Source organism: Bombina bombina, chromosome 4 (assembly GCF_027579735.1).
Source record: "Bombina bombina isolate aBomBom1 chromosome 4, aBomBom1.pri, whole genome shotgun sequence".
NCBI classification, from domain to species: domain Eukaryota; kingdom Metazoa; phylum Chordata; class Amphibia; order Anura; family Bombinatoridae; genus Bombina; species Bombina bombina.
In genome coordinates, this window is record NC_069502.1 from 334295767 (window position 1) to 334322415 (window position 26649).

General features: G+C 38.6%; 1 protein-coding gene across 1 annotated transcript in view; it reads left to right on the plus strand.

The window, feature by feature from the left end:
• Positions 1-23374, plus strand: part of KCNAB1 (potassium voltage-gated channel subfamily A regulatory beta subunit 1) — a 427823-nt gene extending 404449 nt beyond the window's left edge. Inside the window, exons 10-14 of the mRNA XM_053710077.1 lie at positions 1702-1822; positions 1992-2086; positions 12752-12872; positions 19231-19319; positions 23108-23374. Of these exons, the coding sequence (XP_053566052.1) occupies positions 1702-1822; positions 1992-2086; positions 12752-12872; positions 19231-19319; positions 23108-23197 (516 nt within the window). The 3' untranslated portion in view covers positions 23198-23374. The remainder of the gene's footprint in view (positions 1-1701; positions 1823-1991; positions 2087-12751; positions 12873-19230; positions 19320-23107) is intronic.
• The last annotated feature ends 3275 nt before the right edge of the window (positions 23375-26649 follow it).

Consider the following 26649-nt stretch of genomic DNA (forward strand, 5'->3'; position numbering starts at 1 on the left):
TTAAATGTGTGAGATTAACCTATTGCAATCCAATGTGTCCAAAAATTATGTATCCCTGTTCTAATCCCATCAGTGTGCAGCATTTTAAAGGGACAGTAAAGTCAAAATTAAACTTTCATCGTTTAGATAGACTAGACCTTTACTATTACTATTGTCACATTTGCTTTGTTCTCTTTATATCCTTTGTTGAAAAGTAACCTAGGTAGGCTCATAGAAGCTCAGAAGCTTACATGTGTATTCAGCACTCTATGGTAGCGGTATTTGCAGCAATGTTATACATTTTTGCATAGGGTGACTTTGCTGGCCCTCTAATATACCAATGCAATTTTGAAGCTACCCCATTAATACCATGAAGTCTCTCAACCCTTTACTGGTTTGTTAAAGCCTTATTGACAACCTGCAACTGTTTAACTGAGTCACTGTAGACCAGAAGCATTCCAAAATCCAGATTAAAAATTACAAATTTTCCCTGCCAGTAAGTCACAATCTTCTCTACTTGCCTCTTTTGTTTGATTTTTGTGCCCTAAAATGCAAATACAGGTCGATGACCCTTTATCTAAACTGCTTGGGACGGGGAAAAGTTTGTATTTCAAAAAAGTTTGGCTTTTGGAATATTTGCATCTTTAAAATGGGACAGTTTGGAGAGGGGTTAGGACTACGTGTAAACGACAATATCTTATGTCTTATGTCCTAAAACCTAAAGACGGTTTTATATCATTTTTAATACTTTTGTTTAAATAGTACCATAAGAAAGATAATACAGTACTGTAATTAGAAAGGTAATATTTATTGTTTTAAATAAATATAGACTATTATTTGCATTTTACAACACAAAAAAAGAAAAACACAGGCAGAGAAGATTGTGACTTAAAGGTGGGGAAAATAGTCATTTTTGATAATTATAATAGAAAAAAAAATTAGTTTAAAAGTTTAGATTTCAGAAGAAGTTTGGATTTTGGAATTCTGGATTTAGGATTAGTTCCTGTAACAGTCTAACTTTATTTAAAACAACAACTATTACCTTCCTGATTACGGTACTATCCTTCTGTTGGTACTAGTATACAAATAAAACTACCTTTAGGTGTCATGTATTAGCTGTATTATGTAAATATTTCGTAAATGATATAAGATATTGTTGTTTATTCTTTGTCCCATCTGCTCCCCAAGCTGTACCATTTTACAAATGCAAATATACAATTAGTCCGATATCCAAACCTTTTCTAGTCCCATGCAGATTGGATAAAGGTTTTGTACCTGTAATGATTGTATTTAATTAACTGCATCTAAATAAAAGATTGCTGTTCCTTTTATACAAATAGATCTTAAAGAGACATGAAACACAAAATTGTTCTTTCATAATTCAAATAGAAGATACAGTTTTCCTATTTACTTCTATTATCAAATTTGCTTCATTATCTTGGAATCCTTTGATGAGGGAGCAACTGTGCACTACTGGGAGGTAGCTGAACGCATCTGGTGAACTAGTGACAAGAGGCATATATGTGCAGCCACCAATCAGCAGCTAGTTACCAGTGGTGCATTGCTGCTCCTGAGCCTACCTAGATATACTCTTCAACTATGGATACCAAGAGAATTGCATGCTCTGAATCATGAATGAAAAAATTTGGGTTTAATGTCCCTTTAAAGCAGGATATATTTTCATGTTTACTAACAATGATTTGTGCTTCTGTTTCTATACAGGAAGCATATTCTGTAGCAAGACAATTCAACCTAATCCCACCAGTATGTGAGCAAGCTGAATATCACCTTTTCCAAAGAGAGAAAGTGGAAGTTCAGCTACCAGAGCTCTACCACAAAATTGGTAAGAACTCATTGGGGACTCCCTAACTCCTATAGTTATGTACAGTAATTATTCAATACAGATTGATAGATTGTTTTGCACAAAATATTGTTTTTACAGCCCAGTATTAATATATTTTTTATATGTACCATTCAAATCACATTGATAAATGAAATGAATTATTCCTCAGGGGTTGGTGCAATGACTTGGTCTCCACTAGCTTGTGGTATTATTTCTGGCAAATATGAAAATGGAGTCCCTGAAACCACACGAGCCTCATTAAAGGTAACTAATTATTACAATATACTTTATTAAAATATTAAAATTTCATTATAGAGGTGACCTAGAGAAAATGGTATAATTTCTGCTTTTATTAAATTATAAATGAAGTAATCATGTTAAAATATGAGTTTAATTGCAGAAACATAGCAGTGTTAGAAATGATTCTAGTTCATATCTTTTTTATTAAATATATATGCAAAGTTACCAATAAAAAAATTTAAAAAATTATCTGACAGCAGGAGGGAACAAATATTATTTTTATAAGATTTACTGATTGTAAAGTTGTCTAACCATTACCCAGTTTAATTAAATGATTATCCTGTGTTAACTGTATATAGAGGTATATTTTATTCCATTTATAGTTTACCTTTTTTTGTTTTTTTTACCATAAAGTCAAACATTTTATATCAGATACATGAAAGAGACTCAATCACATTTATTAGAAATATTTTTTTGTTTGAGAAAAAGTAAGGTAGATGCTGTTTATTTTCACAATAACATTTACAGTAAAGACATGTTTATGCAGAAATGAATGCACAGGAACACAATACACCTTGATATTGTAGTATAAAACTATAATTATGTACAGTAAAACAACTTCATAATATACTTTAAATGTAGCCACCAATCAGCAAGCGCTACCCAGGTGCTGAACCAAAAATGGGCCAGCTCCTAAACTTTACATTCTTGCTTTTTCAAATAAATATACCATGAGAAAGAAGAAAAATGAATAATAAGAGAAAATTAGAAAGTTACTTAAAATTGCATGATCTACCTGAATCATGAAAGTTTAATTTTGACTAGACTATCCCTTTAATCCTTTGTTCTCAGAAGCATATCCATATAAATAGTCTGAGTCTGCAGAAATAGCAGACCCCTAATCATATCTATCTCTATAAATGAATGCTTCCTTATCTTATCTATTTGCCTTTACACAATGGCCAATAGCTTAGAAAAGGAAAATGTTATTACCTATCTTTTCCACCCCCTACTGTGAACTAAATTGCTATTTACTGTCTCATGTTTATATAGCTTTTCTGTAGAGAATACTAAAGTATTCATATGTTTATTGTAAGTGGTGTGAAACAACTTAATTTAAATGTCAAAATAAAGGTAAATGGCCTATCTGTGTACAATTTAATACGTACATTCCAGCATGTAAAACTGATCATTGGAAAAACATTAAAGCAGAAAAACATTTAAAGTAAAATGTCCCTTTAAACATAATGACTATATCATCCTATCAAGCATTTATTTAGTGTTTAATATCCCTTTGATGCTTGTGCTCTGTTTGTTGACTTTATATCCCCAAATCACCCACTGTTTTAAAGATGATGGGTCTAGGGGTTTCTAGGGCTTAAGGGAACTGAGATTGAGGCGTTTGAATAGTTACTCCCTCCATCCAGCTCCCTTAAGGCCTCTGGAGCAACCCGGCACTTTTGGGTTTCCCAGCCATGGTGATGTCATCAAGCATGGATGTGGTGACGTTACTGGCATCCTCAGATCCCCCGCCTTCCTTAGAGTTGCCAGGCAACTAGACCACCAGGGATGCAGGGGTAAGGGCTGTGATGAGCTCTGAAACCCCCAAGGGATGATGACAAGTGGTTAAAGTATAGTGCAGATGATGACCATTTGTCATCATTTGCATTAAAGGGGCTAAACAACATCAAATTCTATAAGGTCTATTAAACCCTTCCTTACTTTAGGACGTTCCATGCCATCCTAACTGCACTGGGCTTTAACGCCGTTAGCACTGCATGGAATGTACTAAAGCAAACGCCGCTTCCTGAATAGGATAGCGGCCTGGAGGGGGTGCCTAGCGTCATAGGCACGCCACCCTGACTCGATCACATCATTGAAATCTCGAGATTGCATGCACTATCACGTAATTTAAATTTGTTTACGTCGGAAGGTTGTTACGATGTAGACAAATTAGATCAGTCCTTAAAGGGTTAAAAGTAAAGTGACAAGCTCAGGCTGTTAAACAAGGTAGGCAAAGTTGGCTTAAATTGCAACCTTGAGACAAATCTCCAAATCTGCACTTCTCCGTAAGCAAGCTGGTTGTAAGCTGCCCTTTATTCACATATCTAAAGATGGTTATAAAAAAATGAATGATAATAATAGCCAACTTGCTATGAGAACTATATCCACAAATAGTTACATGAATTTCAACTTACTTGAGGACACTTTATCAACTCCAGCTGAATTTGAAGCTAAAAACTTGCTGTCTTTAGCATAAATATGTAAAATTCTTAACAGGTACAGCTGTTAATATTAATTAGGACAATTTTCATAGAGAGAACTAATAAAATGCAGGTGATTAAAATGCAAATGCACCGCTTCATTTTTTTAAAATATCTTCTTATAATTGAAATACATTTACAAAAAATAAAAAATGTGAGAGAGTAGAAAATATTGCTGAATATATATCCCTGGTGCCACACCATATAAAGTGTACAAAATATTTACAAAAACACCACAGTATACATGGTAAAGAACAAAGGATAAAGAACAAAAGAATAGGACAAAAATTACCTAAGCATACGTATGCTACAAAAACCTGGGTTAATAATACGGTTCAATACATCAAAGTGAAATATCTCAGACAAACCTCTGCACTTTAAATAGCATATATACATGCATACATAAAGGAATGACTACCTAACATGCCTTTGAACATAGGAACACATTATATAAGCCTGATAGCTAGTTACAGAGAGTTTTTAAACAGTTGGCGTGATACAGACCGCAGCAATTCCTGCTGCTACCTTGGTCATGGATTGTGAGATATAAACAAACAAGCACTTATCTTTGGCGTTTTCTTCCACTACTTCCAGCAAGCATGCACTGACAGTGTAACGCTATCTTAGCGTGTGTCGTCACTGGAGGAGGGACGATGTGACCATCATCGGTCTGCAATAGGTTGTTTGGATGGGAGTTGCTTCCCAAAGGTCTCCGCCGTATATGCACTTGGCCACCAATGAAAGAACCAGGCTTCCACTCATTTAGCAGGCGATACCAATTACCAAGATGTACCTTAGTATATTATATAGCCAAAAAGCTGCCACAAATAAATCACAGTTCTCACTTCTATGAACGTTCCATAGATGGAGTTTAAACTCATGCTTCTTGTGTTGCACTTCAGATACTCCTCTCAAAACAGACTCTCCATTTCCCAGGCTAGTATTTCACAGTGTAAAGAAGGCGTTCTCTTATCAGCGCTCCAAGCATAACAATATGTTTTACGAATGTCCAGACTTGTAAAGTTACAATCACTTTTTCACCTTTGCTTTACCACATATATCATATAGATTTAAGGAGCTTTGTCGACTTTTCTCCTGAAGTTTAAAACACAGCACAGCCAACGACCGTTTCACCCCCACAGCAAGTGTGTGTCACAGGGGTTCATCAGGGCATAATGAGTCCTCACTGGACTTCCTCTTTTAAAGGTACACCTGAGCAATCCCAGGTGAACCTCCCATATATTGGTGATTCTTCTCTTAAAGCTGTATTCACCACAATAGCCCTTAAAGAGTTTTAAAGTGTTAAAGTACAAACAAAAGTCAGGATGTAAAAAACTTTTATATATACACTGGACCTGCTTAATTCCTCAGCATTCCAAATCTCTTTTACATCCTAACAGAATTTGCACACTTTATATCATCACATATATTCTGCCAGGTACCTAATCTATAGAATTATAAAAGGATAAACAGTTTATTATTTATTGGAAACTAGCATACTCCAGTTTTTCATTCAAACCAGCTGGAAATCTAGTGCCCAATCTGTAAATCCATTTGGCTTCTTTTTGTAAAAGCACCTTCTCATTGTTACCACCCCTACCATTAGTAATGCCTTTATCTATAATGGTGAATTTCAAAGTCTCTACATATCCATTATGGAAAGTGCAGAAATGTCTCGCTACACTTGTATCATTGGAATGCAGGATATCATCCCGATGCTCCTGTACCCGGTCCTTTACCAATCTTTCCGTTTTTCCAACGTAAAAGACTGGGCACGAGCACTGGAGGAGATAAATTGCTCCCTCTGATTTGCAGAAAAACCTGATGTTGTAGATTTTTCCATCTTGGACAGAGAATTGTATTGTTCTATCCATGTGGGCAAAGTAAACACAGTGCCCACATGGGTAGCTCCCCTTAATATCTCTGTCCTTTCTCAGCCAATCTGCATTTGAGGGACTTCTCACAAACTGGCTTTTCACCAGGATGTCTCTCAAACTCTGTGCTTTCCGGGCCGTCAGTAGCGGCCTTTCACCAATAACATTTCTGACCTTGTCATCCAAAGTCAGAATATGCCAATTTTTGTTCAATGCTGATCTAATGTTCTGCCATTGATTATTGAACTTAGAAATAAATCTAATTTTTCCTTGGTCAATCTTTGGATTCTTGCCATACAGAAGATCGCCTCTAGCAGTACTTCTGGCTTTCCAAAGTGCCTTTTTAAGGCATTTATTTGAATAGCCCCTTTGTAGGAATCTTTCTTTCATCAGAGATGCGTGAGCATCAAATTTAGAAAGGGATGAGCAGTTCCTCCTCAAACGGAGGAACTGACCATGTGGGATCCCTTTTATTAGATGAGACGGATGACTGCTGCCTGCATGTAAGATTGTTTGTGGCACTCTTTTTCCTGAAATTTTCAGTAACAATTTTTTTACCTTCCTTTTTAATTGTTATATCAAGGAAATTTAGATCCCTGATATCCGTTTCCGATGTGAGGATGATGTTCCTGTCATTGTGGTTCAACAGATGAACAAAATCATTAAATTCCTCTATAGAACCATCCCACAAAACAAGAACGTCATCCACATATCTGACCCATATCAATACTTTCTCATTAAATACATCAATATGTTGTTCAAACATATCAGACTCCCAAGCTCCCAAATGGAGGCAGGCATAAGTGGGGGCGCAAACGGCCCCCATTGCTGTTCCTCTTATCTGCTGGATTTGTCCATCAAATGCAAAGACATTATTTTCAAGGACAAATTCAAGCAGAGAGACAACAAATTCTGTGTGTTCCAAACATGTAGGGCCCCTTGTTTCAAGAAACTTTCTTATAGCTTGGAGTCCTATTTGGTGAAGTATGGAGGAGTATAACCCCTCCACATCCAAAGAAGCCAGCAATGTGGTTTCATTTACCAATACTCCATCCAATTTTCTCAGTAGGTCCGCCGTTTCTTTAACATATGATGTCAAAGTCAGCAGAAAAGGTCGTAGAAATTAATCTACATATTCCCCAATTTTTTCTGTCATGCTGCCTATCCCCGAGACTATAAGTCTCCCGGGGGACATTTTATATTCTTGTGTAGTTTTGGCAGAATATAAAAGACAGGCATGACAGGGTGCTCAGGAAATAGGAATTTGAACTCCTTTTGACTAATTATTCCCCTACTTCTAGCTTCATTCAAAAGTTTGAAAAGAGAGTTTTGAATCTGCCCCAGGGGGTTGTTGCTAAGTCTTATGTATTGATTTCTGTCATTTAATTTACGTTTCGTTTCATTTACATAAAGCTGTTCATCCAACAATACTAGATTACCGCCTGTTACGGTTGCCTCCAGGCTGGCTGGAAGTTGGACCGTAGAAAAGGATGCTCCTAGCGCTCACCAAAGAATCATCAGCACCATAGTCAGCAATCCCTGTAGTGATATTAGCTGAAGCTGTCCCCTACAAACATGAGTCAAAGCTGCAAGTTAGAGGGACAGAAAATAGGTCTGATGTGCTGGAGCACACAGCCTCCTTTTTATTGAGGTTACATGCAAACAGGACACTCTCAGGGGGAGGCATAAAATCCCCCATCACACATTTGATATTAGATAGAGACACTCCCTTTGACAGGCCACAACATTACTTCAGCAGATAACATTTTACACACAATAAAACAATGCAGTCCACCTTATCAATACTAGTCTGATTAGACAATGGGAAAGTTGATCACTAAACCTAATTAGAGCTAATCCCAGCAGACTTGTATTTAGAATAGGTTTCTTGAAGCTGAACAAAATTTAACTCTTAATGGCACACAATGAAACTGAACCAAGTGGGAGAAAGCCAGGGACAAGTCATTTCACAGGTCTGGGGACATAGTCTTAAAGGGGCATTGTTCATCAAAGTCACAATATGTCCCCAGATGGTTCTTAAAGGGCCACACACACCCAACAAAAGTCAATATGTCCTCAGGGGCACAATCTTCCAGGGGCCATAGTCATGTGGAAGGAGGCTGGCAAATAGGCTTCTCCAAAATCCAGGGAAGCAGGGCAATTTTTCATTTAAAGGGCCCGTTACAAACAGCAGTTTGTAACATATCTCCCCTTTTGGAGGGAGACTAACCAGGCACCTGACCTTCTGCCGGTCAGTGCCCAAGTTAGTCTCGCAACCCACCCACAAATAATCGCTAGCAGCAAAGTAGCCCCCCCACAATACGTAGTACTGGCCTGTAAGTTCCAGGTTGTAGGATGAAAGTGTAGCATCCTCGGCCTTCCTGGCGCAGCTGGGCAAATAGCTGATGGTACTTGGGGGGCAGAGGCCAGCGGCACTCTGCCCTGGTGCCAGCGCTTCTGCTGGGGTGAGGGGTTTGCAGGCCAGTTCTGTAACAAGGACAAGGTCTGTAGGGCAGAGGCCAGCAGCGCTCTGTCCTGATGCCAGCTCTTCTGCTGGGGGAATTGGGGCATAGTCCTGCCCGGTGGCAAAGGGAACGTGGGGGTCAGTGGGGGCCAACATCTCCACTGTTAACCCTGGGCCCAAGTTAGGAGTTAGCTGGGGAGGGGGAGATTGGCTTACCTCCTCCTCCTGATACTCCGGCGGCCGTTGGGAAGGGAGGTCGATGCTCTCCGCTTCCTGTGGAACATGCTGCGGCTGGGGAGAGAGACCGGTTGTCTCCTCTCCCTGGAAGGCACACTCCGGCTGGGGAGGGAGGTCGATGCTCTCCCCTCCCTGTAGCTGGGTCTGTCGCTGGGGATCTGGGCCGCCTGCCCAGCATCCCTGTAGGGCCGGTAGAGAGACTGCGGTCCCATCTCCACCTGCCTGCTGGGGGTCCTCCCAGGACCAGTCTATGAGGCCTGCTGCCTCTGGTATCTCTGGTTGGGGTTGGGGAAGGAGACCGGTTGTCTCTTCCCTCTGCACAGTATACTGCCGCTGGGGAGGGAGGTCGCTGCTCTCCTCTCCCTGTGGAACATGCTGCGGCTGGGGAGAGAGACCAGGTGTCCATACCCTCAAACTCCACAGTTGGCGCTCAAAGGCTCGTGCCGCTTTGTTCTCCGTATCCAATTCCCGGATGATGCGACTGACTACCTCCTGCGCAGGGTCTGGACCATATCGGACTAGCCGCCTCTTTACCTCTGGAACGAAATCCGCGCCCTCATAGCGACGGATCCGGTTGAGGTGCTCTTCACATGGTTCTGACCAGTATCTTGTCAGCTCCATGCTGCTGTAGGTAGGGACGCTGCGCAGTGGCTAGCGTTGCCCTCAATTACTCTCCTACGATACCAGTGCTGTTGTGGTGCTGCTCCTTGCGCTAGGACGCCGATCCCACCGCTGCCGCCAAATGTTACAGTTGCCTCCAGGCTGGCTGGAAGTTGGACCGTAGAAAAGGATGCTCCTAGCGCTCACCAAAGAATCATCAGCACCATAGTCAGCAATCCCTGTAGTGATATTAGCTGAAGCTGTCCCCTACAAACATGAGTCAAAGCTGCAAGTTAGAGGGACAGAAAATAGGTCTGATGTGCTGGAGCACACAGCCTCCTTTTTATTGAGGTTACATGCAAACAGGACACTCTCAGGGGGAGGCATAAAATCCCCCATCACACATTTGATATTAGATAGAGACACTCCCTTTGACAGGCCACAACATTACTTCAGCAGATAACATTTTACACACAATAAAACAATGCAGTCCACCTTATCAATACTAGTCTGATTAGACAATGGGAAAGTTGATCACTAAACCTAATTAGAGCTAATCCCAGCAGACTTGTATTTAGAATAGGTTTCTTGAAGCTGAACAAAATTTAACTCTTAATGGCACACAATGAAACTGAACCAAGTGGGAGAAAGCCAGGGACAAGTCATTTCACAGGTCTGGGGACATAGTCTTAAAGGGGCATTGTTCATCAAAGTCACAATATGTCCCCAGATGGTTCTTAAAGGGCCACACACACCCAACAAAAGTCAATATGTCCTCAGGGGCACAATCTTCCAGGGGCCATAGTCATGTGGAAGGAGGCTGGCAAATAGGCTTCTCCAAAATCCAGGGAAGCAGGGCAATTTTTCATTTAAAGGGCCCGTTACAAACAGCAGTTTGTAACACCGCCCTTATCGGCGGGCTTAATCACCAAACCCCTGGCCATACTCAACTCCTTTAGGGCTTTTCTCTCTCTCGGTTTCAGGTTGTCATCCGTCTGTTTAGATATTAATATATCAATATCTTTTTCCATCTTTTTTAACAAATAGATTGACAGCTGGAACTAATGAGAGTGAAGGCATATATGAGGACTTAGGTTTAAAAGAAGGTTTTGTACAAGGGAGACTCAGAGCTTGAGGACTACTTACATTTTCTTCCTGAGTATTTTCTGTAAGCAAGGATTCTAAATCACTCAGAGCTAGTTGATCATTATCATCCAAGGATTCAGGGTGCCCAGATTTCATAATAATAGACAGCACGATTTTTCTAGCAAATAAGTGCAAATCTTTTAGCACTTCAAATTTATCAATTGTGGCCGTGGGGCAAAAAGAGAGACCCTTTTTGAGGAGTTCTATATGAGCCATATTCAGGGGAAAAGAGGAGAGGTTTACAATTTGTAGTTCGTGCTCATTAGTGCCTTCTAAAAGCCCCTGCGAGTTCCCCTCCCTCTGAATCTCCCCCTGTTCTGGGCATATTGATCCCCTCTCCCCCTGGTCTGTCTGGTTTGATATCTCTTCTCTCTCATTGATGCCCCATAAGGGTCTTTTCCTTTTTCCCCTTCTGTTCTTTCTCCTCCTTCTTTTTGAACTGTACCAGAGGAGTTTTTTGGAATACTAGATTCGGAATCAGATATATCTGTTCCCGAGTCACAGGTGCCTTTCTGGGACTTATAGATATAGACTCTTCCATTTTTATAGTCATCCTGATCTCGTCTATATTTCCTACATTTCCTCATTTTAATATCTGTTTTCAATTTTGTGACATTCAGACTAGTTTCCCCATTCAATTTCTCAAAGCTTGGATCATTTTCAAAGGTGTTTACTTTCAATAATGCTTTATCTGCCTCACCTTTTACTTTTTCAAGTCTTTTATCATTCCTCTTTATCATCATTCCCATCAAGTGAGGTTGTAGAAAGTTTTTCATTCCATTCCTCCACAAAGGAGTCACCTTCTTCATCCTCTCTTGTATTTGCACCTGGATCTAGTGACAATCTTAGACCTCTTGGAATGATCTTCTTTTCTATGTAATTAGCTAGGCTTGCATTTTCAGCCTTTATTTTTAACTGGCGATTTATGAGATATCTATATCTCCTAAAAGCGCTGAAGATGGTTAAAGTTTCCCCATCATTATCTTCACCAACTACATTGTCATTAGCTAAAGAGTCCTTTAGTTCCGCTTCCCATAAATCATCTGACAGAGTATATGCCATAATACTGGCTAGCCAAACCCAACAATGATATAGGGAAATAAGGTCTATTAAACCCTTCCTTACTTTAGGACGTTCCATGCCATCCTAACTGCACTGGGCTTTAGCGCTGTTAGCACTGCATGGAATGTACTAAAGCAAACGCCGCTTCCTGAATAGGATCGCGGCCAGGAGGGGGTGCCTAGCGTCATAGGCACGCCACCCTGACTCGATCCCATCATTGAAATCTCGAGATTGCATGCACTATCACGTAATTTCAATTTATTAAATCGGAAGGTTGTTACGATGTAGACAAATTAGATCAGTCCTTAAAGGGTTAAAAGTAAAGTGACAAGCTCAGGCTGTTAAACAAGGTAGGCAAAGTTGGCTTTAATTGCAACCTGGAGACAAATCTCCAAATCTGCACTTCTCCATAAGCAAGCTGGTTGTAAGCTGCCCTTTATTCACATATCTAAAGATGGTTATAAAAAATGAATGATAATAATAGCCACTTGCTATGAGAACTATATCCACAAATAGTTACATGAATTGCAACTTACTTGAGGACACTTTATCAACTCCAGCTGAATTTGAAGCTAAAGACTTGCTGTCTTTAGCATAAATATAGCAAGTCTCCTATGTAAAATTCTTAACAGATACAGCTGATAATATTAATTAGGACAATTTACATAGAGAGAACTAATAAAATGCAGGTGATTAAAATGCAAATGCACCGCTTCATTTTTTTAAATTATCTTCTTATCATTGAAATACATTTACACTGATTAATAAAATAAATGTGCATATAAATTGTAAATACACATTCTGCAATTATTTCTAGTTGTGATATTTTAAAAAGTTTGTATAAACCATGTGATGAAATCACCTAGTGCTGAATTTTATTTCTACCACCTCCTTACTGTTCATTTCAAGAGTTTATGAAGTTTGATCTAGGAGGATACAATCAGAAAGTGGGATATTGTAATACTCCTTTGTATGCATGGTATAATAGTTGTAATTATCCATTAATCTCCATTGTACTTTCTTTTTGGTTGGACTTGTTCAGTGCTACCAGTGGTTAAAGGACAAAATATTAAGTGAAGAAGGCAGGAAGCAGCAAGCTAAACTTAAAGATTTGACACCAATTGCAGAGCGTCTTGGGTGTACCCTCCCCCAGCTTGCTGTAGGTAAGTAATCATACAGCATTTGCTTAAAGGGACAGTCTACTCCAGAATTGTTATTGTTTAAAAAGACAGATAATCCCTTTATTACCCGTTCTCTAGTTTTTCATAAGCAACACGTTATTTTTTTTGCATTTTAGCCAATAAGTGCTGACTATTAGGTAACTCCACGGGAGTGAGCACAATTTTATCTATATGACACATATAAATTAGCGCTGTCTAACTGTTAAAAACTGTCAAAATGCAATGAGATAAGAGGTGGCTTTAAGAGCTTGGAAATTAGCATATAAGCCTACCTAGGTTTAGCTTTCAACAAAAAATACCAGGAGAAAAAAGCAAATTTGATGATAAAATTGAATTGGAAAGTTTAAATTGCATGCTCTATCTGAATCATGAAAGTTTAATTTTGACTAGACTGTCCCTTTAAAAATTCTGCATTCTCAATGACCCCACAACATGCTACACAGTGGTTGTGTATATCAATACAGGAGCTCATTTATATAAACATCAGAGGTTTTACAAGGGACTTCCCTGAAACAGCACAAGCCTACATATTTTGCTAAATAAAATGAAAGGTATAAATATTTCTAAAACACTTTATGTGCATTTTTTGGCAATGAAGTTATTAGCCTCTTATGTATATACATTATGCACATGTAAAAAGTCTTTCATTTTGCTATTATTATTATTTACTTACTTCAACACTTTAGAATTATTACCTAACTTTTCAAACTTTAAAAACAAATTGTATTATAAAATCCTACATACATATAATAAGAACAGTGACCACGTCATTTCTAGAAGATAGAAAAATTATTAAAAAAATGTATAGGCTGGAACAATAAATTACCGAATGTATTACAGTAGTTACCGGGGGCATAACTACAGGTGTCTCAGAGGTCTCAACTGAGACCAGCAACACACATCTAGAGGACCCAACAACTGGACTTGCAATCAGTAGTGGTGCTGCTACAGGGGGACCAACATAAAAGGGACCACAATATATGGAAAGTGTAGGGATTCCGTTGATTATAAACAGCTAGAAATGGTGCTATGGAAATGAGGGGTCCTGTTGCTGCCTTTGACCTGGACGCCAGAGAGGTCAAGTTAAGCCCCTTTATCCTACTATAAATATCTGTATTAGAGTGATTCTCTGTATGCAATGTTTTATGGGACTTTGTACAGAAATAGCCAAGTTCATATTTATTTGTATCACTCTTGTGTTCTAAATTCTAAAAGTCTAAAAACATGGTAGATTTGCAGAATGAAACTCTATTCACTTTATGGGGTAGATTTAACAAGGGCCAAATTGCCCTTGTTCCCCTTGTTTCCATGTGAGCCTTCAGGCTCGCCGGAAACATCAGTTATGAAGCAGCGGTCTAAAGACCACTGCTCCATAACTTGTCTGCTGCCTCTGAGGCTGCGGTCTTCAATCCGCCCGATCCTATAAGATCGGGCTGATTGACACCCCCTGCTAGCGGATGCAAATCTGCAGGGGGCGGCATTACACAAGCAGTTCACAAGAACTGCTTGTGCAATGATAAATGCCGACAGCGTATGCTGTCAGCATTTATCAATGTGCGGCGGACATGATACAATACATCTTATTATGTCCGCTCGCACTTACATAAATCGGCCCCCATGTCTCAATTTATCAAGTTATAATTTTATCATTATCTATTTGTTTATTTATTTAGAAATGGCATCAGTTGACACTGATAATAATAATTTTGGAACAGTGAACAAGGCGGTACAATAATATATAACATGACAAATAATAGAGATGGAGTTTGACATCTTTTGCGGATGTGGTATAATGCACTGTTTCTCAACTCCAGTCTCTACTAGGCAGTGGCGTCACTAGGGGGGTGCGTGTGAAGGAAACTGACTGCTATTATTTAACACAGTCAAAAAAGTGTTGTTTTTTTTAAATCTACACTACTGTTACACCACATATGAGTTGCACTGGGGTGACACTGTGCCCTGGCAGGCAGGCACTTAAACGCACACGTGTGAAGGAAACTGACTGCTATTATTTAACACAGTCAAAAAAGTGTTGTTTTTTTAAATGTACACTACTGTTACACCACATATGAGTTGCACTGGGGTGACACTGTGCCCTGGCAGGCAGGCAGGCAGGCACTGAAACGCACACGTGTGAAGGAAACTGACTGCTATTATTTAACACAGTCAAAAAAAGTGTTTTTTTTTTTTTTAAATCTACACTACTGTTACACCAGATATAAGTTGCACTGGGGTGACACTGTGCCCTGGCAGGCAGGCACTTAAACACACACGTGTGAAGGAAACTGACTACTATTATTTAACACAGTCAAAAAAGTGTTTTTTTTGTTTTTTTTTAAATCTACACTACTGTTACACCACATATGAGTTGCACTGGGGTGACACTGTGCCCTGGCAGGCAGGCACTTAAACACACACGTGTGAAGGAAACTGACTACTATTATTTAACACAGTCAAAAAAGTGTTGTTGTTTTTTTAAATGTACACTACTGTTACACCAGATATGAGTTGCACTGGGGTGACACTGTTCCCTGGCAGGCAGGCACTGAAACGCACACGTGTGAAGGAAACTGACTGCTATTATTTCACAGTCAAAAAAGTGTTTTTTTTTTTAAATGTACACTACTGTTACACCAGATATGAGTTGCACTGGGGTGACACTGTGCCCTGGCAGGCACTGAAACGCACACGCGTGAAGGAAACTGACTGCTATTATTTCACAGTCAAAAAAGTATTTTGTTTTTTTAAATGTACACTACTGTTACACCAGATATGAGTTGCACTGGGGTGACACTGTGCCCTGGCAGGCACTGAAACGCACACGTGTGAAGGAAACTGACTGCTATTATTTCACAGTCAAAAAAGTGTTGTTTTTTTAAAATGTACACTACTGTTACACCAGATATGAGTTGCACTGGGGTGACACTGTGCCCTGGCAGGCAGGCAGGCAGGCACTGAAACGCACACGTGTGAAGGAAACTGACTGCTATTATTTCACAGTCAAAAAAGTGCTGTCTTTTTTAAATGTACACTACTGTTACACCAGATATGAGTTGCACTGGGGTGACACTGTTCCCTGGCAGGCAGGCACTGAAACGCACACGTGTGAAGGAAACTGACTGCTATTATTTCACAGTCAAAAAAGTGTTGTTTTTTTTAAATGTACACTACTGTTACACCAGATATGAGTTGCACTGGGGTGACACTGTGCCCTGGCAGACACTGAAACGCACCCGTGTGAAGGAAACTGACTGCTATTATTTCACAGTCAAAAAAGTGTTGTTTTTTTTAAATGTACACTACTGTTACACAAGATATGAGTTGCACTGGGGTGACACTGTGCCCTGGCAGGCAGGCAGGCAGGCACTGAAACGCACACATGTGAAGGAAACTGACTGCTATTATTTAACACAGTCAAATAAGTTTTTTTTTTTTTTTTAAATCTACACTACTGTTACACCAGATATGAGTTGCACTGGGGTGACACTGTTCCCTGGTAGGCAGTCAGGCACTGAAACGCACATGTGTGAAGGAAACTGACTGCTATTATTGCACAGTTAAAAAAGTGTTGTTTTTTTTTTAAATGTACACTACTGTTACGCCAGATATGAGTTGCACTGGGGTGACACTGTGCCCTGGCAGGCACTGAAACGCACACGCGTGAAGGAAACTGACTGCTATTATTTCACAGTCAAAAAAGTGGTTTTTTTTTTTAAATGTACACTACTGTTACACCAGATATGAGTTGCACTGGGGTGACACTGTGCCCTGGCCGGCACTGAAACGCACCCGTGTGAAGGAAACTGACTGCTATTATTTCACAGTCAAAAAAGTGTTTTTTTTTTTAAATGTACACTACTGTTACACCAGATATGAGTTGCACTGGGGTGACACTGTGCCCTGGCAGGGAGGCAGGCAGGCACTGAAACGCACACGTGTGAAGGAAACTGACTGCTATTATTTAACACAGTCAAAAAAGTGTTTTTTTTTTTTAAATCTACACTACTGTTACACCAGATATGAGTTGCACTGGGGTGACACTGTTCCCTGGCAGGCAGGCAGGCACTGAAAAGCACACGTGTGAAGGAAACTGACTGCTATTATTTCACAGTCAAAAAAGTGTTATTTTTTTTAAATGTACACAACTGTTACACCAGATATGAGTTGCACTGGGGTGACACTGTGCCCTGGCAGGCACTGAAACGCACACGCGTGAAGGAAACTGACTGCTATTATTTCACAGTCAAAAAAGTGTTTTGTTTTTTTAAATGTAACCTACTATTACACCAGATATGAGTTGCACTGGGGTGACACTGTTCCCTGGCAGGCAGGCACTGAAACGCACACGTGTGAAGGAAACTGACTGCTATTATTTCACAGTCAAAAAAGTGTTGTTTTTTTTAAATGTACACTACTGTTACACCAGATATGAGTTGCACTGGGGTGACACTGTGCCCTGGCAGGCACTGAAACGCACACGCATGAAGGAAACTGACTGCTATTATTTCACAGTCAAAAAAGTGTTTAGTTTTTTTAAATGTACACTACTGTTACACCAGATATGAGTTGCACTGGGGTGACACTGTGCCCTGGCAGGCAGGCAGGCACTGAAACGCACACGTGTGAAGGAAACTGACTGCTATTATTTAACACAGTCAAAAAAGTGTTTTTTTTTTTTTTAAATTTTATTGAAATTCAAAGAAATACAATGTTGAGATGCATAGATTATTTTATTAGAGGCTGGCATTTGTGAACATTAGTGGGACTGGGGAAGTTGTAGACACACAATTTTTTTGCCCCTTGAGCCAGTGCTGCAATTTCAACAAATAGTTTTCCCGGCTGCTTTTGCTTGTTTGTACTTTGCTCCTCCCCTGCCCAATTTCACTATGAATGTTGTGGGTGTGCCGTGGGGCTTGCAAAGTTGCGCTGCTAGTCTAAACCTGCCTGCCTATCTGTGCTCACTGCTCAGTGACATGCGGCCCAGGGCTGTGCACTGACAGAGTCAGAGAGCAGAATTTTCATAGTTTGCGCGCCTAAACCTTTTCTTCAGTGATTTATTTTAGAGTGCTCTGTTTATCTTTCATTTGATGTTCTGCTGAGCCAGGGAGCAGCTCTAGGCATAAGCTTTATAATTAATGCAGTGCAGTTTACATACTTTGTATGTGTGTGTCTGAGTTTTTGTGTGTCTCAGTGTTTTTGTGTGTGTGTTTTTGTGTGTGTGTCTGAGTGTGTTTCCAAGTGTTTGTGTGTGCATCTGAGTATGTTTTTAAGTGTGTCTGAGTGTTTGCCTGTGTTTTTGTGTGTGTCTGCTTTCTGGGGGGGGGGGTGACACCATGATTTACCGCACCGGGTGACACCAACCCTAGTGACGCCACTGCTACTAGGGCACATGTGAAATAATCGGCTGATCAATAACCTGCTCTCGCCCATCAGCTGGTAATTTCACCTGTAAAGATATCATGAAATTCTGGCCTGTTAGGGATAATTGAGGACTGTAGTTGAGAAACACTGTTGTGATATATCCTTTAAAAGTCAATCCATCCGTGCTGTTAGAAATGGTCAATATTCTGCCTTTACAATCATATCCACTGGCTCTGTCTAGATTATACAAGATGTTTGCTCCTCTGCAGGGGTAGAGCTAGATTGCAGAAACATCTAGGGCTATAGCCCAAGGTAAAAATCAAGGGCTCCTAGCTAGATCCCATTCTTCTCAGTTCCTTCCATGGTTATTCCTCAGTCAATCCATAAATAAGTAATATATAAATCCCCATGTAAAGAGAACTTATGTTTAGTCAGAAGTTCGTTGTAATTAATAATGAAAATGAATGGAGCAAAAGTGTACAAACTATACAAGTACAGATAAAGAAAAACATTGGTACGATATTGTCCAATACCATCAACCCGCAAATGGGATAAACACATAGTTAAAATACTGCATGGGTGTCACAGAGAACTGCTGGTACCTAGTGGATAAAGCTGGTGAGCTGATCAGCAGCATTAGTTGTACGAAGTAGCTGGGTGATTGCTGCTACTCATTGGCTCAGTACCAGAACCAGCAGTTCTCTGCAGTTCCCGAGTGGTACTTTAACTATGTGCTTCCCCATTTGAGGGGGTGGAAAACACATAGCATTGCCAATTCGGTAGTGCTAAAATTACAGGTTATAAAAGGTTTTTTTCTCCACCATGCTGCAGAAGTATGTATTTTTAATTATTTTACTATTTAAAATGATAGTCACGTGCTAAGGGAAGAGACTTTGACAACTGATGATTTATGTTACACATATTGTAGTTGTGTTCCCTGTTACCACAATGCAGTTTGTAATTGTGTCTTGTATTGCAGCATGGTGTCTGAGGAACGAAGGAGTGAGTTCTGTCCTGTTGGGTTCATCTAATCCAGAACAACTGGTAGAAAACCTGGGAGCTATACAGGCAAGTATAACTTGTTTCCAAGGCTTAAAGCAACATTAAAGTAAAAATTGCATATACAAGATTCATACTCAGCAAACAAATTAAACTGAAATCTTTCTGTTGGTATGCTTTGTTTAATTCCAGAAGAGCATACCTGTGTAGGCTCGGGAGTGTGCACCATATGCCAGCAGTGTTTGTACAACATAGTGCTAGATTACAAATGGCGCGCTCTCATCAGCGCTGGTGTGATATTGATATAAAATGCCCACATTAACTTGCACGCGTTTTAAAAGTTGGAAGTAAACACGACTGTACGAGCACAAAGTAAATTTGATTAGCATGACTGAAGTCCTCACATAAAGGATTAGGGCTAAAAAAGTTGCACCATACACAAAATTTAGGGCTAAAAAGTTGCACCAAACACAACATAACATTAAAATAAAGTGTTACACTTATATATATATATACTGTCTAATAAAAATATATTATATAAATAATAAAAAAGTTATAAGTTCAAAGGTATATGTCATATGAAAAGGTGTCTCACTACAAAGGGCTACAATATATATATATATATATATATATATATATACAGTATACATAAATATACGTCTAAATATATGCATGTATGTACAGTCGTGGCCAAAAATATTGTAGATTTGTGTGCATAAATGCTTTACGTAATGAGAAGTCTATGATGCTTTTATCTATAAGCATCATTATGTAACTGAGCATCTAACCAAATTATTGGAGTTCTGCTTAATTGAGATGAAGAGGAGCATGCCAACAAATCAGTACATTTCATATGCAGTTTTATTGTATGGATGAAAACAGTTTTTTCATTATTCTATAAAATTAGTCCTCCTGAATAGCAGGGACTGCTTTTAGACCTCATATTTTGGAGATAATAGCAGTTATAGGGGGTGTTGCAACGTCCCCCAATTCATTACTGTAATACTCCAAACCTCAAAGTTGTCTGCTGCCCAGAACTTGCAAATTAGTTCCTTACATGTTCAGTGCACTATACAGAGGAAGGGTACAAGGGAGAGAAGGGTAATTACAAAAATACATAAATAAAAATAAAGGTAGGAATAGATAGAAGATGGGAAACTCCCTACACCTTGATACAGCTTTGTAATCAATGCTTTGAACTCTAAGGGACCAATTTTACATGCTGCGAATGCAGCAGTTTCCGCACGAGCCATTAAGTTTGCCGGAAACATAAGTTAAGAAGCAACGATCTTAAGATTGCTGCTTCTTAACTTATCCGTCACCTCTGAGGGGGCGGACAGCAATCACCCCAATCAGATACGATCGGGTTGATTGACACTCCCTGCTAGCAGCCGATTGGCCGCGAATCTGCAGGGGGCGGCATTGCACAAGCATTTCACTAGAAATACTTGTAAATTGTTAAATGTTGACAGCGTATGCTGTCAGCATTTAGCGATGTCGGGCGGTACACCGGATCATGTCCGCCCGCATCTTAATAAATCGGCCCCTAAGGGATTAGTTTAAACTATTACCACCACTTTAATTTAAATGATCAATTTCCTCTCTTCTTGACAGTTTGTTATTTTTTACCACCTGCCTTATCATCCCTGTTGCTCTTAGGGTTCATGTGCTGCTGAACCCTAACAGCAGGTGCTGCTCTGTTTCTAGTCACATGACCTGTGAGGTACAGTGGGGCAAAAAAGTATTTAGTCAGCCACCAATTGTGCAAATTCTCCCACTTAAGAAGATGAGAGAGGCCTGTAATTTTCATCATAGGTATACCTCAACTATGAGAGACAAAATGTGGAAACAAATCCAGACAATCACATTGTCTGATTTGGAAATAAATCATTTGCAAATTATGGTGGAAAATAAGTATTTGGTCAATATCAAAAGTTCATCTCAATACTTTGTTATATATCCTTTGTTGGCAATGACAGAGGTCAAACGTTTTCTGTAAGTCTTCACAAGGTTGTCACACACTGTATGTTGGCCCATTCCTGCATGCAGATCTCCTCTAGAGCAGTGATGTTTTGGGGCTGTCGCTGGGCAACACGGACTTTCAACTCCCTCCAAAGGTTTTCTATGGGGTTGAGATCTGGAGACTGGCTAGGCCACTCCAGGACCTTGAAATGCTTCTTACGAAGCCACTCCTTCATTGCCCGGGCAGTGTGTTTGGGATCATTTTCATGCTGAAAGGCCCAGCCACGTTTCATCTTCAATGCCCTTGTTGATGGAAGGAGGTTTGCACTCAAAATCTCACGATACATGGCCCCATTCATTCTTTCCTGTACACGGATCAATCATCCTGTTCCCTTTGCAGAGAAACAGCGCCAAAGCATGATGTTGCCACCCTCTATGCTTCACAGTAGGTATGGTGTTCTTTGGTTGCAACTCAGCATTCTCTCTCCTCCAAACACAACGAGTTGTGTTTCTACCAAACAGTTCTACTTTGGTTTCATCTGACCATATGACATTCTCCCAATCCGCTTCTGGATCATCCAAATTCTCTCTAGCATACTTCAGACGGCCCGGACATGTACTAGCTTAAGCAGGGGGACATGTCTGGCACTGCAGGATCTGAGACCCTGGCAGCGTAGTGTGTTACTGATGGTAGCCTTTGTTACGTTGGTCCCAGCTCTCTGCAGGTCATTCACTAGGTCCCCCCGTGTGGTTCTGGGATGTTTGCTCACCGTTCTTGTGATCATTTTGACCCCACGGGGTGAGATCTTGCATGGAGCCCCAGATCGAGGGAGATTATCAGTGGTCTTGTATGTCTTCCATTTTATAATTATTGCTCCCACAGTTGATTTCTTCACACCAAGATGCTTGCCTATTGCAGATTCAGTCTTCCCAGCCTGGTGCAGGTCTACAATTTTGTTTCTGGTGTCCTTCGACAGCTCTTTAGTCTTCACCATAGTGGAGTTTGGAGTGTGACTGTTTGAGGTTGTGGACAGGTGTCTTTTATACTGATAACAAGTTCAAACAGGTGCCATTAATACAGGTAATGAGTGGAGGACAGAGGAGCCTCTTAAAGAAGAAGATACAGGTCTGTGAGAGCCAGAAATCTTGCTTGTTTGTAGGTGACCAAATACTTATTTTCCACCATAATATGCAAATAAATTCTTTCCAAATCAGACAATGTGATTGTCTGGATTTGTTTCCACATTTTGTCTCTCATAGTTGAGGTATACCTATGATGAAAATTACAGGCCTCTCTCATCTTCTTAAGTGGGAGAACTTGCACAATTTGGTGGCTGACTAAATACTTTTTTGCCCCAATGTAGGTCTGAGGAATAATTGGCAAAAGCAATTAGTAGCTGAGTAGATTAGATAACTAGAAATACATACACACACAGATATATATATATATATATATATATATATATATATATATATATATATATATATATATATATATATATATATATACACACACACACACACACATCCAGGAGAGGATGCTTCCTCTGAGTTAGAACCATAGGCAGACCCATGGGAGTTCTGTAGAACAGGCCATGATGGACTGGGTTTGACTTATGGGTAATCTGTTGAGGGGCGTCATTGGTGGTGTTAGGCTGATCCTGGATAGTGTCTAGGAAACTGGACACTTATATCCCAGATAGACCTGTGGGAGGGGTAACATAGCTACCAAACCATGGCAGTCCTGCAGGACAGTAGGTATTATTGTTATTATTAATAATAATAATAAAGCCATGAAGGAACTGCCTCAGTTGTATAGTTATATATACAAAAACATGTCACAATATATAATAAGTGAACTGTTTTTAATTCTTTTTTTTTTCATATTCTCTTAGGTTCTTCCAAAGATGACATCTCACATTGTGAATGAAGTGGACAATATTTTGGGGAATAAACCGTACAGCAAAAAGGATTACAGATCATAACATGCTGCATGAAAAAAATGGAATGCATGGCTATAATAGTGCCCTGTATATAGTTCTGGACCATTATATATTTCTAGACTGGATTTTCCAGTTACCTGCTATAGTATATCTCATAACTGGGGTTGCAACCACTAAATACCTTGACCTAAAAGCACATAAACTCCGTAACCTTGAAAATTCTCTGTATGTTTTTTACCATATAATTTCACACCTAATGCTTTAGCTGTGACAAAATGTTCACAGATGTAGGATGTGACTAGAAACCTGGTTTATGATACAGAGATGGACACTAATTTGTTTTTATTACGCAATATATTTGCTACTGATTTTTATTCTCTGGGATCTAAATAAAAAGTTCACTAGATATGATTTTTAGATAAAATAAAACTTTCATACTTACTGGCAAGTTAGAAAATGTATTAGCCTCATTTTTTGCTACATATAATTTTACTAGCTCTGAGGCTTTTGGTACAGAAATGTATGGAAGGGCTGTACAACTTGCTTCTGGGAGGGTGGAGAGATGCATAATGTAGAGAGATCCATTTCAGATAGTGTAGCTTTTATTTATATGTTTTGGTCAGTTGGCTTTCATAAAAAGTTGTATAGCAAAAAATAATTGTAAATTCAAAGTAAAAGATGATTGATTAAAGCAGAATTATTTTTTTACTTGCATAAATATCAGAAAAAGGAATCCATATCAATATTTGTACTAGGTTGTAAGCAAGATAAATGATCAGGAAACAGTTTTGATATTTTTTTTTTTTAAATGTTATTTAGCACATTTCGGATGTGTTAAAATAGGTAAGGAGGTGTGCTATTTTTGCATATTTATATTTTATAAGGAAAAGATACAAGTGTATTTAGCAGCAAAATATAATTTGTGAACAAATAACTTTTGGAAAAAAAAAATCATGTCATTTCTCTTATTTTATCATGTTTAGATTAAATTGGCATTTGGATGTGTGGTAAGATATATATACACCAAACTAATGCTCTAGATATTTTGAGAGTGCCCTTGAAGAACTATAGGATATAATAATTTAATACAAGCTTATAGAATGATTTAGATAGAAAAATCCTCATTTTTTTGTAGAAAATAAACCTTTTTATAAAGGTTTAGAATATTTGCCCCCATAATCTGGGCTAATTATACTGGCCTATGTGTTTGATATTTGAAGAGCTACCTTATGATTTAGTGAATAAGCTCAAGGAATTTGATTTTTTTTTATGTTTATTGAATTTAGATTTTCTCATTTGTCTTTAAAATCTAAAAAAGTATTTGTATTTAAAAATTATACTCAGTTTTAATAAATTGCATGTAGGTTCCATTCCAAAATCTATAAAAAATAAAAATAAAACAAATAAAATCTACCAATAGAATGGAGCTTTAGCATTAAGGAATCTATGTCTATGGCTATAGTTTGCATTTTATCTGCTGACAGGATTAGCGAACATTTTATATGAGAAGGCCATATTGTGGTTTGTGTATTGCAAAAATAGTAAAGTCTGTGAATACTGCTATGGATATATATCTTATAAAAAATAAAAACTGGACACAAAAACATAGATTTTGCCACATAACAGACAGCCCTTAAATGACTCCCGTATATCCCACATGGAAGGGATCAAATTGACCATGGCACTTTTTTACAATATGCGTGTCATTAAATGTAGCACATAAAACACGTATCTACAGCTGACAACTTTCTTGGAATAAAATAGTAGCCAGAGTAATCAGCATGAATAACTATAAAGTATAGCTCAGAAACAAAGCTTCTGCTTTATTTTTTCAAATTTCCACACTTAGAAATTTCACTGTAACAGGGTCTTTATTTTTAGTATTTTTCTTTATTGCTAACATTAAATATACAATCAAAAATATTGCCTGTATGGCAACCTGAATCCATCCTGCACACATTTTTATACATAATTTGAATCACTTGATGGTTGGAGGGGAAGTCAGCGAAATGCCAATTATAGCTGATCAATCACAAAGTCTCATTTGCCCCTGCCAACATGCATGCTTTGCTAGGTTACTTTTAAATAATTACAAACAAAAAATGTTTGCAGAAGACATTCTTGCTCCTAGCTGTAAATACCAAATACTTTATCTTCGTGTCTCACTAAGCAGCTGGTACCAAAGGATTTTTTAAACATATTTTAATATAAAAAAAAAACATATTGAAGAAACTATCCATAAATATTAAAAAGTCAAGTTGACCATATAATCGGGGTCAAGTAGGCAAAGGGAAAATGATCAGTTGTGATTGGATGCTCCACTATAAAACGTGGCTGTTTCTCACACACAGAGCACAGTAGATGTATTCTGTGGGCATGACTAGTGGGTTAGTGTGGTCGGGCAGTTTTAGGGCTATTTCTGAAAAGGTTAAATAGAATGGTAGAATGAAGGAGGCGCATTAGGTGCATTGTTACAGACTAAAAAAAAAAGCAAAATTGAATAAATATGGAGCAGGGATAAATTGTATGAAGTGAATGCAGATAAAGCAATATTCAGTTAGCTGTCATTCAAAATCTTATATCCATTCATTTAAAGCCAATTACTTGTCACTTGTTATAAGATCACTATAATTTGGACAATACTGATCTGAGGTGTGAATAGAGAGAAATATCCTTCTTGGGACATAATTCCCTAACCAATAGTATCTTTCTATTCTTTAGTAGATTAATTAGCTCAACGCCTTGTTCTGCCACCATATAACAGTGATGGCAAACCTTGGCATCCTAGATGTTTCAGAACTACATTACCCATTATACTTGGGCAGTCTGCAATCCAGTCGAGCATCATGGGAAATATAGTTCTGAAACATCTGGTGCGCCAAAGTTCACCATCACTGCCATATAATACATTTTATTTTGCTTTGTAAATGGATTCATGCTGTAGAGAAAACCACATTCTTTTGTAACTAGCACTGTACATTATATTAAATGTGGGGCCTCCAGGAAAGGGGATCCAAATATATTCATCCATTTTTGAATAGGGCAATTAAAATATTAACACTTAAATGCTAGAACATCTACCGTGTGTGATTTGGATGAGATGCTAAATTATTTTTTTGTGTATTTTGTGAAATAATTTGATCTCTGAAAGACTGTATATATATATATATATATATATATATATATATATATATATATATTTATATATATATATATATATATATATATATATATATATATGTATATATGTGTATTTTTTTTTTAGATGTCTACTTAAAAACCAAATTTATCTTAGGTATACTGTTGCATTACTTAAGTATTCTTAAGTCATTTTTCTTTGTATGTAAATGCATGATTTTAAGATTTACCATTTGCATAATCTGCATGTCAAATATATAATGCAATTTTGAAAGCAATGAATTCAGCAGAAAACTGAATATAGTATAACAAAATAGAAATATGATCTGATCTTTTCTCTCTTTATGCCAGAGGCA